At 34.3% G+C, this 14,965-nt stretch overlaps 1 protein-coding gene across 1 annotated transcript; it reads left to right on the top strand.

Moving 5' to 3' along the window:
- Positions 1 to 13,051: 13,051 nt before the first annotated feature.
- Positions 13,052 to 14,499, top strand: LOC145007539 (large ribosomal subunit protein eL32z-like). Its single transcript, XM_078966452.1, has 4 exons — positions 13,052 to 13,225; positions 13,759 to 13,854; positions 13,969 to 14,150; positions 14,251 to 14,499. Exons 1-4 carry the CDS (start codon positions 13,067 to 13,069, stop codon positions 14,378 to 14,380), a joined length of 567 nt encoding a protein of 188 aa, XP_078822578.1. The 5' UTR covers positions 13,052 to 13,066; the 3' UTR covers positions 14,381 to 14,499.
- Positions 14,500 to 14,965: the final 466 nt, after the last annotated feature.

The following is a 14,965-nucleotide window of genomic DNA, read 5'->3' on the forward strand; positions in this document are numbered from 1 at the left end:
ACGTTCATGAGTGCTTATGAATATGATTTGAGCATTGGATTAAACCCACGCTCACTTGGATCACTATCTCGAGTGATTAGTGAGACGATAACATCTTATATTCTTGAAACCGAGATGTGTGAGTTGTATCTTGCTAATTGGTTGCACATTGATAATATGTAAACGCACTAGTAACTTGGTTTTATAAAACATATTGTTGTGTGTGATTTGGTTAGTGAGTGCAAGCAAGCATTGTATCAAAGTTTATCCGTTCCTTTTATCCAAGGTAGGATAAAAGCGATATCTTTGGGCCCCTCGATGGTTTAGTGATGACATACGTAAATGCTCGGCCGGGCTAGGGCTAATTTGATTTGTTCAATTAGTCTGTCGTCATAAATCGGAAATCGAGATATAGTACAAAGAGAATGATTTGAAATCATATCTCATACGATAACTAGAAAGGAGGAATATATGATCCCTTATCTAAGGACACGCATATCTGATATGATCAGAGTTGACAGCGGCTTTGGAAAGCTACGATTGCAGATCGGGATCTGAAGTCATACGCAGAATAGTTGTTAGACTTATCCAAGTGGGAGACTGTTGGATTAGTGTCTAAGTCCATAACTATTTTGGTATGCACTTGACCCGATGGTGCATGGTCCTTTTGGGTTGCCTTCACCAAAGCAACTTGATAGGATGATTTATGGAGAGTAAGGATTAAATATGATTTATTAATATATTATGGGAATAATATATTAAAGGAGAAATCATATTGTTTAATTAATATTAGTCAATAATTAATTGGTAATTAGTTTTGTGACTAAAAGAGATTAATTAAACTTAAGGGACTGGAATTGTAATTATAAGATAATTATAATTTGGGCCATGGATTGCCTTGTATCAAGGGTTGGACGAATTCTATGGGGAAGCCCATAAGGAAATCGTCCAAGGGCTTGATAAAAGGAGTCTATGGGTTGCTTAGGGCTTAAGCATCCAAATTAGGGTTTCCTTGTTAGATAACCCTAATAGCCCAACTATATAAAGACCCCTTAAGGCTCAAAAACGTGGCCAAGCTTCTTGTAAGGGTTTACACACGTTTTTGGCAGCCTCCAACCTCTCTCCTCTTCATCCTCTTGCTTTTGGTGTTTGTGAACCATTAGAGGAGTGACACTTGTGACTCTAAGCCTTCCAAAGTCAATTCAAGGAGAATTAGGATTGTTATTGCTACATAACAATCAAGGTATGATCTTAAACCTGATTACATGTTAATATGATTACTTGCATGCTAGAATTAGGGTTTATAGTCTTGGATTCAAAGCATGTACAATAGAGAAACCTAGATCCAAGCATTAGGGTTTGTATGAGCACATAGGATGTCTTATGACCAAAACCCATCAATAATTACCAATTGATTAGATAATAACTTTCTTATATGATAAAGATTGAATTATTTGTATTAATTGGGTAACTTATTTTTTGCAAGAAATTTAGGTCAAATATAGATAATGATGAAATTAATTGTTTAATTTATATTATTTGTTATTTGATCCTTGTGTTATGAAAAGTTTCAATTTTCCCCTTTAGGTTTTATAATATAAATTTGAACTTAAAAGTTTTGTTTTTGAAATTTAAATAGTTAAAACCCAAATGTTTTGAATAGTTTCAAAACTTGCCCTCAAGTTTTTGAATTTAAATTTTGATTAAAAGTTTAATTTTGATGTATATTTAAATTCTAAACCCTAATGTTTTGAATAGTTTCAAAACTTGCCCTCAAGTTTTTGAATTTAAATGTTGATTAAAAGTTAATTTATAAATGTTAAATTCTAAAACCCTAGTATTGTTTTGAAAAGTTCAAATCACACCCTTATGGTTTTATTAATTAATTAAGTCATATAATTAAAAGAGGTTTAATAAATCCATAAAAGTTTTGGTTTACAATTTAATTGAATTTAAAAGTATAACTGTTAAATTTGACCACCTACTATTTTAAAAGTGTAAAATACACCCTATACTATATATAACATTAAAAGTCTAACATTATATATATGTATGAGTAAAAGTCAGTCTTACCGTTAGTAGGCCTCATTCACGAACCTATAAGGGGTGTTTAAGGAAATTGCCTGTAAAATGGCGATTGAATGGGTATCCACTCTTACCCACCGCACTCTTGACTAGTGGAGGGTCGTTAACCGAACGGGTAGGATAGGACAAAACCTTCCATTATAAGTATAATGAAGTACAAAAGTAACTAAATGTTTTACAAATTTCCAATCTTAGTTACTTAGGCAAAAGTGAATTGATGCAATTCCATGAAATTACACTTTGTGCCCTTGCGAAGACATTAGTGGAGCGTGTGTGGTTTACCGGCATACTAAATGGTTCTAAGCAAAGTTAGCAAAGGGTGACTCAATGTTTGTCATAGTTCGGTGGAGCATGTGTGGTTTACCGGCACATCGAATAGATGACCGTAACGTGTGAGGGCACCATGTAAGTTTGCATGGTTATTCACACCCGCTTTGTGATCCTCGGCATCCCAGTTACAAACAAGAGGGGCATATCGAGATTTAAACATGCCATTGAAAAGTTCAATGAATCTGAAAGGATCTAGGCGTTTTCATAGATTTAAAACTTAAATTTATTTTTCGTTTTTCATGGGAGAGTCAAAGAGTATGGTTGTACTTCAGGTAAAATCCACTATCTAACTCGATTAAGTTCCTATTCGTTGATTGTTAATACATAATGTGATAAGATTGCATTTGAATGTTTTGCAGGATCAATGAAAAGAGAGGAAGCTTGATGAAATAGCAAGATGAATCTAATCACGAAGACATGGATTCAAAGATTAGATTTTGAGCTTAGATAGAGTTGTTAGGAATATTTATTACATAGTTTTTCAGTTGATTTTGCATTGTAAGGACAAATGTTTTCCGCTGCTTTTATAAACAAAATAAATTTTTTGTTTGACATGTCTATTTATTTATTTCCTTGCAATGAAATCGTTATGAAAAATTGGTGTTCGTATATTTACAACAAATGGATGTGATTCTAAATTATTTTGTTTATGGAAATGTCGTAAATTTACCAAATAGGGAAAGTTCCTCATCGCCCAAGTTTCTATTGGATAGAGATTTGGAATCGTACAACAAGAATTGTATGATGAATGAATAAACTTTCACATTTGGAAATTAGACTAATTCGTTGACTAAGTGTCAAGTGAAGGACTAGGAGATCGAGTACACAAGGTTATGTGTTGATCAAGTCCACCGCATGAGTAACAAAGATATCCGTAATGATTTACTAAAAGTTTAGTAAATATGATTATACTTATAAGGTTAAGTGTAATTCTAAATTGATTGAAAAGGTTTAAATCAATAGCAGAACGAATAACAAGAATCAAGTAGGCAGAAAGATAAAAGTTTCTCTATTATAAGAAGAAGGGAGAGTACCTTTTATTATGTTTTATGATAGGTCTTAATGATTAAGAACCATATCTCAATTGATCCTCTAAGTAAGTCTTAGTACAATTGTATGCCTAAGAAGAGGAATCAGGAATTGAAGAAATGGTTAAATCAAGAAGTCAATCATACTTCGTTCTAAAACAAGTCTTAGAGTTAAGATTGTGACATTGAGTGATAAGTATCAAGAAGGTTTATAACATTCATCAAATGTGGAAAGTTGTGATATCTTGGATAAGACAAAGACAAACTAGGACCAATTTATAAAGTGTTTTGATAAAAACTACACTAACTCTTGAATATTTGTTTGTCAAGAAATGTTTATTGACAGGAGAATCTTATATGTCAAGGAGTCAGTGGGAGTCTTAATGGTCTTGAAAGGTTTCAAGAACAAATCAAAATAAACCTTATTGATCATCACTAGCACACGACTTGAGGTTTACAACCTATCGTGTTGACATTATCTTGTTTATATGTCATTCCAATAGAGTTAATTATGCATGCGAGCCCTTCGAGTTCTCATTTGAATGCATAAAAGGCGATGACCTTTATCGATGAATGGTACATTGATGAGATAGGGTGAGTTGCTTAACTACTTGGAAGACATGGTGGGCAACTGTGTTACCATAAGGCAAGAAATCAAGATTAAGAAAGTTCGGTCCATATGAGTTTGAATTTGTCGTAAACCTTGGTTTTGACAAATTCACATGGATATGAACACATAAACCATTAAAATCTAAGTGTCATAAGATTTTTTCCTTCATGAAAATGACTGTGAGAAAATGCTTTCACTAAGAGAGATTTTAAGAAGATAGCAATTGTAAAATTGCATTCTCAAATTTGATTTTGGTTACGGTATCCCTCTCCATGATTTGAATTGTGAGATTTGGTAATTAGTCTTAATTGTTTAGACACACATATGAGCTATCTAAAGGAAAGGTGTATAATCTTAGATAAAGGATTATCAAAACATTAGGTATTAGAAACATGAACTTAAGAAATTCAATAGGTATTGTTTTTCTGAAAGTCAAGTTGTTTTCTGAATACATGTCAAAGCTAGTGGGAGCATAAGTGTTATGTTTATAATAATCATAATGATAGTGGGAGCATAAATGTTGTGATTGTATGATTATTAAGGCAAGTGTTTCAAGTTAGCAATATTAATTATAGAAAGCAAGAGTCATACTTTGCAAAGTTGTAAGAGTTGAATAGTTGTTTTGCTATAATTAAGGAAGAGAATATTATATTTCATTTCAAATCTAAAGGCTTAGGTTGTGGAATGTTAATAATTTAGTGAAGGATACATAATGTGTTCTTAAGTTTCGATTATGATTACGGGATTCGTCTTCATAGTTCGAATTTTGAGAACGTAGCACATAAAATATTATGGCAGAAGATTGATAAAGTATCAAATCTTTATGTAAGACGTTATGCATCGTGTCCCATACGCTTTGGTATAGGATCGATTGCAAATGCTATAATATTTGATCATTCTAAAATTTTCCAAATGTCTAGCGCATTTAGAGGGAAGAAGGACAAGAATCAGTTTTGACTAAGATAATTAAACAACTATCAAAGGACAATCCAAAGTTCGTCGAGGATTGGTCGCTTGTGAGTAGTTGGAAGTATAGTATTGAATGGACCATATCAACATTGTTATGAATAGATAAGATTCTATTAAGAATGAGTTGTCATGTGGAAAATATGGAAACGTGTCCATATTGGGAATTGAATATTAAAAATCTATGTCTAGATTAGAAACTTTTATGCAAAGGATGTTCAAAGGAATGTACTTTGAGTGAGATACATCATATCTAAGGAATTGCATTGTAACAATCTCCAATAGATGACTTTTTAATATCGTTAGCAATAGTCTTTGCGACCTTTGTGCTATGACATTACGAAAGGATCATTGCATAAAATATTAGAATCTAACATATTCGTTAAGTGGCAAGAATTTGATATTCTTTCACTTATGAAAAGGGATTTTGAATTGTGAAATGAGTATGATTGGAAATGTGTTCATTTGATCTATTTCACAAAAGTAAGAACCATAGGTAAACATTGTGTGCATGCTGAGAGCATGGGACAAGTGTTGTAATTCAAGTAAGAAGTTGATTACCCGAAACAACAAATAATGAGTAATCGATATGGTGATAAATAAAAGGTGTTTTATTTATACTCAAAGGTTTGAGGCCATATGGGATTAGTATTATTCTTGTGTTTCACTTTGCATGTTTTGACTTCCTGAATAATTTAATTGGTTAAGAACAGTCAAATTATTCAAACGGGCCACAGTTGTTCATATGTTGGAAGTAGGTATGAATGAAGACTGTCATGAATTGGTGTGTGGATTGTCTAAAATAGTATTAGACATAAGCAAATGGTTGCTGCAATGTTCATGAGTGCTTATGAATATGATTTAAGCATTGGATTAAACCCACGCTCACTTTGATCACTTCATGGATTTTATCACGAGTGATTGGTGAGACGATAACATCTTATATTCTTGAAACCGAGATGTGTGAGTTGTATCTTGCAAATCGGTTGCACGTTGATAATATGTAAACGCACCAGTAACTTGGTGTCATAAAACATATTATTGCATGTAATTCAGTAAGTGAGTGCAAGCAGCATTGAGTCAGAGTTTATCCATTCCTTTTATCCAAAGTAGGATAAAAGCGATATCTTTGGGCCCCTCGATGATTTAGTGATGACAAACGTAAATGCTCAGCCGGGCTAGGGCTAATTTGATTTGTTTAAATTAGTCAGTCATCATAAATCGGAAGTCGAGACATGGTACAGAGAGAATGATTAGAAATCATGTCTTATACGATATCTAGAATGGAGGAATATATGATCCCTTATCTAAAGGACACGCATATCTGATAGGATCAGAGTTGATAGCGGCTTTGGAAAGCTACAATTGCAGATCAGGATCTGAAGTCATACGCAGAATAGTTATTAGACTTATCCAAGTGGGAGACTGTTGGATTAGTGTCTAAGTCCATAACTATTTTGGTATGTACTTGATCCGATGGTGCATGGTCCTTTTGGGTTGCCTTCACCAAATCAACTTGATTGGATGAATTATGGAGAGAAATGATTAATTATGATTTATTAATATATTATGGGAATAATATATTAAAGGAGAAATCATATTGTTTAATTAATATTAGTCAAGAATTAATAAGAATTAAGTTTGTGGCTAAAAGAGATTAATTAAACTTAAGGGACTGGAATTGTAATTATAAGATAATTGCAATTGGGCTATGGATTACCTTGTATTATAAGGTTAGACGAATTCTATGGGGGAACCCATAAGAAATCTTCCAAGGCCTTAAGGAAAGGAGTCCATGGGTTGCTTAGGGCTTAAGCATCCAAATTAGGGTTTCCTTGTTAGATAACCCTAATAGCCTCCCTATATATAGAACCATTAAGCCCCAAAAATGGAAGGAACTGGTTCTCTAGGGTTTTGGATGATTTTGTGCAGCCTCCTTCTCTTCTCCTCTTTATCCTCTTGCTCTTGGTGTTTGTGAACCATTAGAGGAGTGACATTTGTGACTCTAAGGTTTCTAAAGTCATTACAAGAAGGAATTGTGATTGTTATTGCTACATAACAATCAAGGTAATATGTTGAACCCATTATTATGTTAATATCGATTTCCATATGCTAGAATTAGGGTTTATAGTTTTGGATAAATTGCATGTACAATAGAGAAACCTAGATCCAAGCATTAGGGTTTGTATGAGCACATAGGCTGTTCTTTTGATCAAAACCCATCACTAAAAACTCGAAATAGATATCGAGCGATATTTAGCCGACATGAACTAAACGAGAATTAAAAATCTCGACAATAGTAGTACAATGGTAAAAAGACAGACGAAAACGAATATCGGATGAAGAAGTTATGGATTTTTAACGGACTTTTTTCAGTCCCAGCCTGTTAAAAGTATACTATTAAAAATAAAGTAAAATATAGCCGACAAAGTCTAAACGAGAGTTGTAGAGTATTTTCTCACCTACGTGTGGATATAAAGAACGTTAAAAACGAAACTCGTATGCGAAAGTTACGCATTTTAAAAGATTAAAGCACACAAACCAAGGGGGTACGCCCAACGTATGCCATACGGGCCTCGAATAGACCACGTTTCCCCTACACCCCTTTACCCCCGTCCCATCCGAAGTCCGACAGCCAAGGAAGGCGTCATGCATGATGTACGCACTGCGTACGTAGGAACGCCCAGCGTACAAAGAACGCACCACGTACTTTGTAGTACATCCAGCGTATGAGGCGAGGTTCCCCTCCTATATATAGGATGCGAGGGTTCCGACTTCATTTGCTAATTTACACCATTTCTCTCCCATTCTATCACTTTCAAGCCTCTCGAGACTATCCCGACATCCCGGTTTCATATCCAAGCTCTGACGGAAGTTCGAAACCCCGAGATTCCCGAGGAATATACCACTTTCCGGTCGAAGTGATGTCCGAGAAAAGTCTCGTTTTCTTGAAATCATCACACTTTCCAGGTGAGTTCACACCCTTATATTTCACGTTTTTACTATATTTTAGGGGGAGTAATACAAGTGAAACGCAAGAAAAACTTACGATAAAATGCAAATCGTCACATATAGTTTCTAATACTTTATCTACATTTTATGTATAAATGTTAAACAAGTAAAATAACGTTATTACGAATGTTATACTTTACACGCAAAGTTGGTAATACACTAAGGTTTATCATTCAAACAAAACACACTTTTGAAAAACTATAATAGGTATAGTTTACGAGATATGCATGATATTTTACACTTTATAAACACTATGAAAATGGAATACTTACAGTTACAAGAAAAATGGACTTTTCATTTGTAAATCTATTGATACTAACTTTTGTGAGACGTTTGACTTCACGTACTTTCAAGTACGCATTTCAAGTCTTGTATTATAAACCATAGTCTCTTGTAGGGAGAGCGTGATACTTGTGTATAGATCTATACGGGACTGACAATCTCACACCTAAATTGTTAGCTACAGTTAGACTAGCAGGTTTGGGGTGACAAATGTCATAACACTTCAACGCCTGAAGAACGTTGTTACAGGCAGTCTGGGTCGATAGCATGGTTATAAAACTCCCATGGAGTATTAAAACATTTTGATTTACAGCGCTAACAAACACCTTAGTGATTATATATACATATATAAATCTACTTACACTATTTTAGGTATGGAAAATACTTATGCATTTTCAATTTTGGGAACTTTTAAAACCACTATTCATTTATAGAAAATATTGGATTTTCTAGATACAAACTTAGTTACTTTATACAAAAACACATATAATTCTTATATAAAAACGCTTATGAACTCACCAACTTAATTGTTGACACTTTTTCAAAACTACTTGTATTTCTCAGGGATTCAGTAATACATGTAAACGACACCTTTTGGGGAAGGGATGCTAAGGCGTCAATTTCAAACTTATTATATCATCATAATGTAATTTCTTTTGAAACATGTAATATAATAAAAAATGTAACTTTTTAAATTATATTTATGATGATTGTGTTTGCGTTCTATACTATTTACTCAACTATTATGATACTACATGAAGTCATCCACCCCTGAATGTTTCCGCCATTCTGGTTTGGGGGTGTGACAGTTGTCGATGTTATCTGTTAGGCATTTCTGTCAATGCTATCCACTAGACACTAAGTCCATAGCTACCAATGTCCGTTCATAAGGCACTAAGTCCACAACTATCAGAGATTTTAGAGTACATATGGTGAACACGTCATTTAAAAACACCTACAGGTTGCGAGCCTGCTAGCACTCCACTAAACTGTCTAGATTAGTCCATGGTCATCATCTATACTCTACTAGATGATTGGATCAACTTTAAAGTCAATGTTTATCATCATCTTACCCCTCTCAACATCTATATCATCTTTCATCTCTCATCATGAACATCATCTTTCATCTACTCATATTTACCTAATATATTTATAGGTATAGAAATACATATACAATATAAATCAAGTAAAGCATTTATAAATCATTTATCTAGGATAGATATCATGAACACAAATAATAAGCACGTATAACATGTATTAATATTAAATACTTCATATCTATGAATAAGATAAAAGTAACTATGCACTCACTCGTTAAAGTGACGACTCGAAATTCGGACAGCGCTTCGCTTCTAGCAACTGTCTTTTCTATCGACGTAACTTAGTATTATTATCACTAAGTTTTAGTCTAATATTTATTGAGTCTAATTATTAATCTAGATTTATCATTAACTCAAAGTTTATTTCCATGATCTATCAAGTAAGGATCAACCAGGTAGGATCATATCGGAGATAGGGTCCGTTTGGTATACGAAGTATACTGTTTGGAAATCCCACTTTAAACACCTCACTAAATTCAGCCTAGATATCATCCTCGTAAGTAGATCAATCAATATAATGACTTCGAATTACTGATAAATCGTGTTTATAGGTTCATAATAATGATAATGAACTTAAACATAAGTTATACTTAAAGTACGGTAAGAATAACTCAATTACATGGGGGTTTAGCGAGAAACCAGGCTCTGCGCGGACAGAAATTTTGAGCCGAAGCTATTCTTCTCGGGGCCTTTTAGTTCTCCAGGACTCACTACTAAAACCTAGGAGGTGCGAGGGAAAGGAATAGAGGCTTTGGGGTGTTTGGGAGAAAAATGGATGATAAGGTATGAAGAAAAGAGCGAGAAATGAACTCTATTTATAGCTGTTAGCGCTTGAGTACGCGAGGCGTACTCAAGAATTACGTTGGGCTTAATGGGTAAACAGTAGTATGTTGGGTGTCCTTCGAGCTACGCTGGGTGTACTGTGTCTTGGTGTCACGATCTCGTTCTAGGCCATGGGGAAGAAGTAGTGGCCCATATATTGCCACGCGTCACTCCGGGGTTTAATCCAAAAATTAATTATATTTATGTAACTTTCGCATACGAGTTCTGTTTTTGATGTTCTTTATATCCACGCGTAAGTAGCGACGTGATCTATAACTTTCGTTTAGACTCTGTCGGCTAATTTTGATATTATTTTTAAAGTTATATTTTAACAAACTTAGAAGTTAAAGTCCGTTAACTTTGTCATCCGACGTCCGTTTTCGGCTGTCTTTATATCATTGAGCTTCTATTAACGAGATGTTAAATTCCTATTTAGGTTGTGTCGGTTAATAATCGATCCATCTAAAATTCGATTTACTGTATGTATACTGCTACATTGAATCTTAGAAAAATCATGACTTCCTTTAACCAAGTCAGATTTGGACGTTCTCTATATGTATGTTCTTGTTTTAATGTCTATTATGAATTTTGTTTAGATCACTAAGGCTAAAAGGTATTTTGTAAAAATTTACTTTTTATGATACGCGGAGCCGTGTCGGTTTAACCGCAAAACTTCGACGGGTCATAACTTATTCGTTATAAGTCGGATTTCAACGTTATTTAAATGTACGGATTTGGTTAATATTATTTATGCTGAATAATCTTCTATCAAAAAGTTATTTTTCACGGTTATTATCTTTAAATTGACTAGCCCGAATCTACAGACGTTACAAGGTGTAGTAAAGCAACCCTTTGCGACCTCTTCATTTTGCCATTATTTTGCACCTGCTAGTGCATAAAATTAGAGACAATTACAAGCTTCTTCTCCATTATTGGTATCTATATGATGGGACTATCATTGGGGATACAGAGGAGTTGGCTAGAGTGTTTAACATTATTTGGGTGAATGGTCCAAGCTTGGGTATTCAGTTTAATATTAAGAAAACGATGATTTTTTAATGGTAGGAAGCTTTGTGCTGATTTATTCTCAACAAATATAAGGAGACCGTCGTTAGGGGTGAAGCTCCTTGGGGGGGGGGGGGGTTAGTAGAGACGCGATGTTTATTAGCGGGTTGGCCATGAAGAGAGCTGTCAATATTGTTGATTTGATGAGTCTTCTTCCACAACCAAGTGACCCGCAAAGTGAGATCCTTTTGCTTCAATCATGTATATTGAAATACTTTTCTTTGGTTTAAGGACATGTCAACCTGTACACATGGATGAGGCAACTTTGTTCTTTGACAAAGGATTGCGTGGGTCTATCGAGGATATGATGGTTTGTGGAGACCCCTTCTTTTGGAGACATCTCGTGGCGTCTGGCTTCTTTACCTCTTTGTTTTGGTGGTTTGGGTTTGTACTCAACATACAAGGTTTCAACTTATGCATTTGTAGCCTTGCGGACCCAATCTTAGACTTTACAAGAGCACATCTTACATGAAAGTGGTATATATGGTGTGGAATCTGATTACATTTGTGCTTTGACGCGTCTTCGCGATACGATTTTGGGATTTGACTACAATTCTGGGATTCGACTGTAGCGGTTTCACTAATAAGGACACCCCCTAAATTCCAAAAAGCATTGAGATATTCCATTTTAACAAAATCGTCAGAGATATGAAAGTCGACTTGGACATGACTATTGGACATCAAGCAATTTTTGAGCGTCTTCGAGCACCTCATGCTCAAAATTTTCTGCTAACTATTCTTATTGATGGCCTCAACCAACATATGTCTCTTGTGGAATACCATATTATCCTTTAATACAACCTCATGATTCATCTATTCCCGATTGACGAGATATGCCCGGTTTTTCACAAGGCATGTTTGAACACCTTTGGGAACATACGTTTCATCGTAGAGAGATCCCTGACTTTTAATACTGACATGATGTGGTTAGGGATGTTCTCTTTGATGTCTACCAGCCTACTGATATTTATGTGAAGATAGAAGTGCATGTGAACTTTTTGACGGACCCCATGGATGGAAGATCCACACTCAATTTGGCTGACATTTTGGTCTTTGGATGGGTAGGAGAGAAGCACACTTGGGTGGATCTTACTGGGTTCTCCTCTCTCATTGGTTTGAGGAGCAGGGGTTTCACAACGGGACATGCTATTTTGAAAGTCGTTGCGTGCAAAGTAGCAAAGCACGAGAATGCTTGCATTCAAAACCAACATGTGTTTATACATTTTGTATTTGATACCTTTGGTTTTCTTGCACCAGAGGCGATGAAACTCCTTAACAGAGTCCAACGGGTCGTACATACTAATGTTATATTTCGTAGATCCATAACTATTGTTTTCAAAAGAATTTGTTTTGCCATCCAGAAAAAACTAACACAACTTGTTGCTTGTTTACCTTTCATTGATATGTATTGATTTTTTATCCATGTTCATGGATAAATGTATGACAAATTTTTGCTTAAATAATTAAGTTCTAAATTAAATCAAACAATTTTTTTCTTTTCATATTGATTTTTGAATTGTCTATATTTTGGGACTCATTTTGGGCCGCTCGAAACAAGTTAATATTTTCTTAGCACCGGTCCCAATATTCTTCTTTTAACAAATCTTATTTTAACCTATTTCCATCCCGATCTGAAACCAATCTATTTATGCACCTCGAGGTTCAACACCTAGACTATAAAAGTTAAATAAAATGACATTTAAAGAGAAAAACAACTATTTATTGGACAATAACCTCAAAAAAATTGTAGTTTGTCGAGGTGTAAAATCTATTCGTGTAAGTATGACATGAAAACTGGGCCCAAACAGTGTAATATAGGACCCAAATATCAGGACTCGGCCCATTTACGATCACACACCCTTAAAACCCTAAAAAATTTCCAAGGCGTAGGAGCTCCCTGTCGCCTTTACTCCATCGTCGTCTTCACAGCACTAACTCAACAGCAGGTTTCAAAGCTTCCATCTTTTATTAGTCATTTGATCTCGAACATACATACACAATTGTTTAATTGCCACTGTTTCTTTTTTTTTTTTTTAGAATTTAGTACGATAATCCTTGAATCAGGGCATTGTCTGTTCTCTTTCTTTTCTTCTTCTTGTACAATTTAGCACAATAGTCGTTGAATTTGGCGTTTATATAACCTCAAGCTTAACCAAATTTCACTGTTTATAAGGTTTAATTCTCTTCATTTTAGTGTCTCCGATGTACGGTTTACATGCTTCAACATTTATGGTTCAACAATTCAAGTATGCTCCATTTAATCTGCGAAAATTACTGCACACTCATATGTTACCCGAACGCTAATTGATTCTTTAAAGAAGGAAGAAAGTGCCTAATTATCATAGAAATCTATCACAATAGCGATGATCAGGCGAACAAATCGCATCATTAAGTTGAAATCGAATGCCTCGTAACATATACAAATCGATTTAACTCCCAAAAGTAGACAATTAACCATCTTTCTTTTTCTTATTTGAAGAACACAATGGCTGTTCCTAAGCTGGATAAGGAGATTGTCAAGAAGAGAGTCAAGAAATTCAAAAGGCCACACAGTGACTGGAAAATCTGCGTTAAGGTATGTATTTGTAGAATCATCTGATTATACTAAATGCAAAAGAAAGAGATTTTTCTTTCAAATGGTTTCAAAAACTTGTTTTCTGCCTTCAAATTTATAATCTTTTTGTTGCAGGAAAACTGGCGTAGACCCAAGGGTATTGATTCAAGGGTTAGGAGGAAGTTTAAAGGAGTAACTCTTATGCCCAACATTGGTTATGGATCTGATAAAAAAACTCGCCACTATCTTCCAAATGGCTTCAAAAAGTTTGTTGTTCACAATGCAAAAGAATTGGAAGTCCTCATGATGCACAATAGGTATGTTTACTTTGACTAATATGCTTTCCTTTTTGTAATAATCAAATGTGTAAAATACCCTCTTAATAATGTTATATGTAATTATGTTGATTTGATTTAGGACATATTGTGCTGAAATTGCACACAATGTATCTACAAGAAAAAGGAAGGATATAGTGGAAAAAGCAGCACAGTTGGATGTTGTGGTTACTAACAAATTAGCAAGGTTGAGGAGCCAAGAAGACGAGTAAAATTATTGCTTATATACGTTCTTATAAGTTGTGTTGGGTTGGATGTTTTGTGGGATTTTGAGAAATTTAAGAACATGTTTAAATTTGGTTTAAATCTATTGAATCTTGTTTTTTTTTTTTGTTAAAATTTGTCTTAAAGTTATCATTAATGACACTAACACGAAAAAATAAGTCTTGAAAGATGCGATTGATTGTGCGATGGTGAGTTTATGGTCTAGATGAATGTAATGGACAAAGGACAATGTCAATTATGTAAAGTGGCCAAAATAAAAGGGAATTCTAATTAGAAATCAAATTCAAAGAAGAAATGCTTGAAGTTATTAGTTATAATGAAATATAAGAGATAAGAGATATGAAGAATGCACTTCAATGCTTGTGCAAGTAGTTATGATGAAAGTATAATGCTTAAATAGGTAATGTTTGACAATGGTTGGAATTAAGAATGAAATCCTTAAGTAGATGGGTCCATGAAGCAATTTTAAAGTAGCATAAATTGGTATATGAAGTGTGTTGAATGATAAGATTTGCTTCAAAGTTGATGTATTGCTAATATTTTGGTAAAGCACCATGAAATAACTAGAGTTG

This window comes from Lactuca saligna, chromosome 7 (assembly GCF_052625555.1).
Source record: "Lactuca saligna cultivar CGN05327 chromosome 7, ASM5262555v1, whole genome shotgun sequence".
NCBI classification, from domain to species: domain Eukaryota; kingdom Viridiplantae; phylum Streptophyta; class Magnoliopsida; order Asterales; family Asteraceae; genus Lactuca; species Lactuca saligna.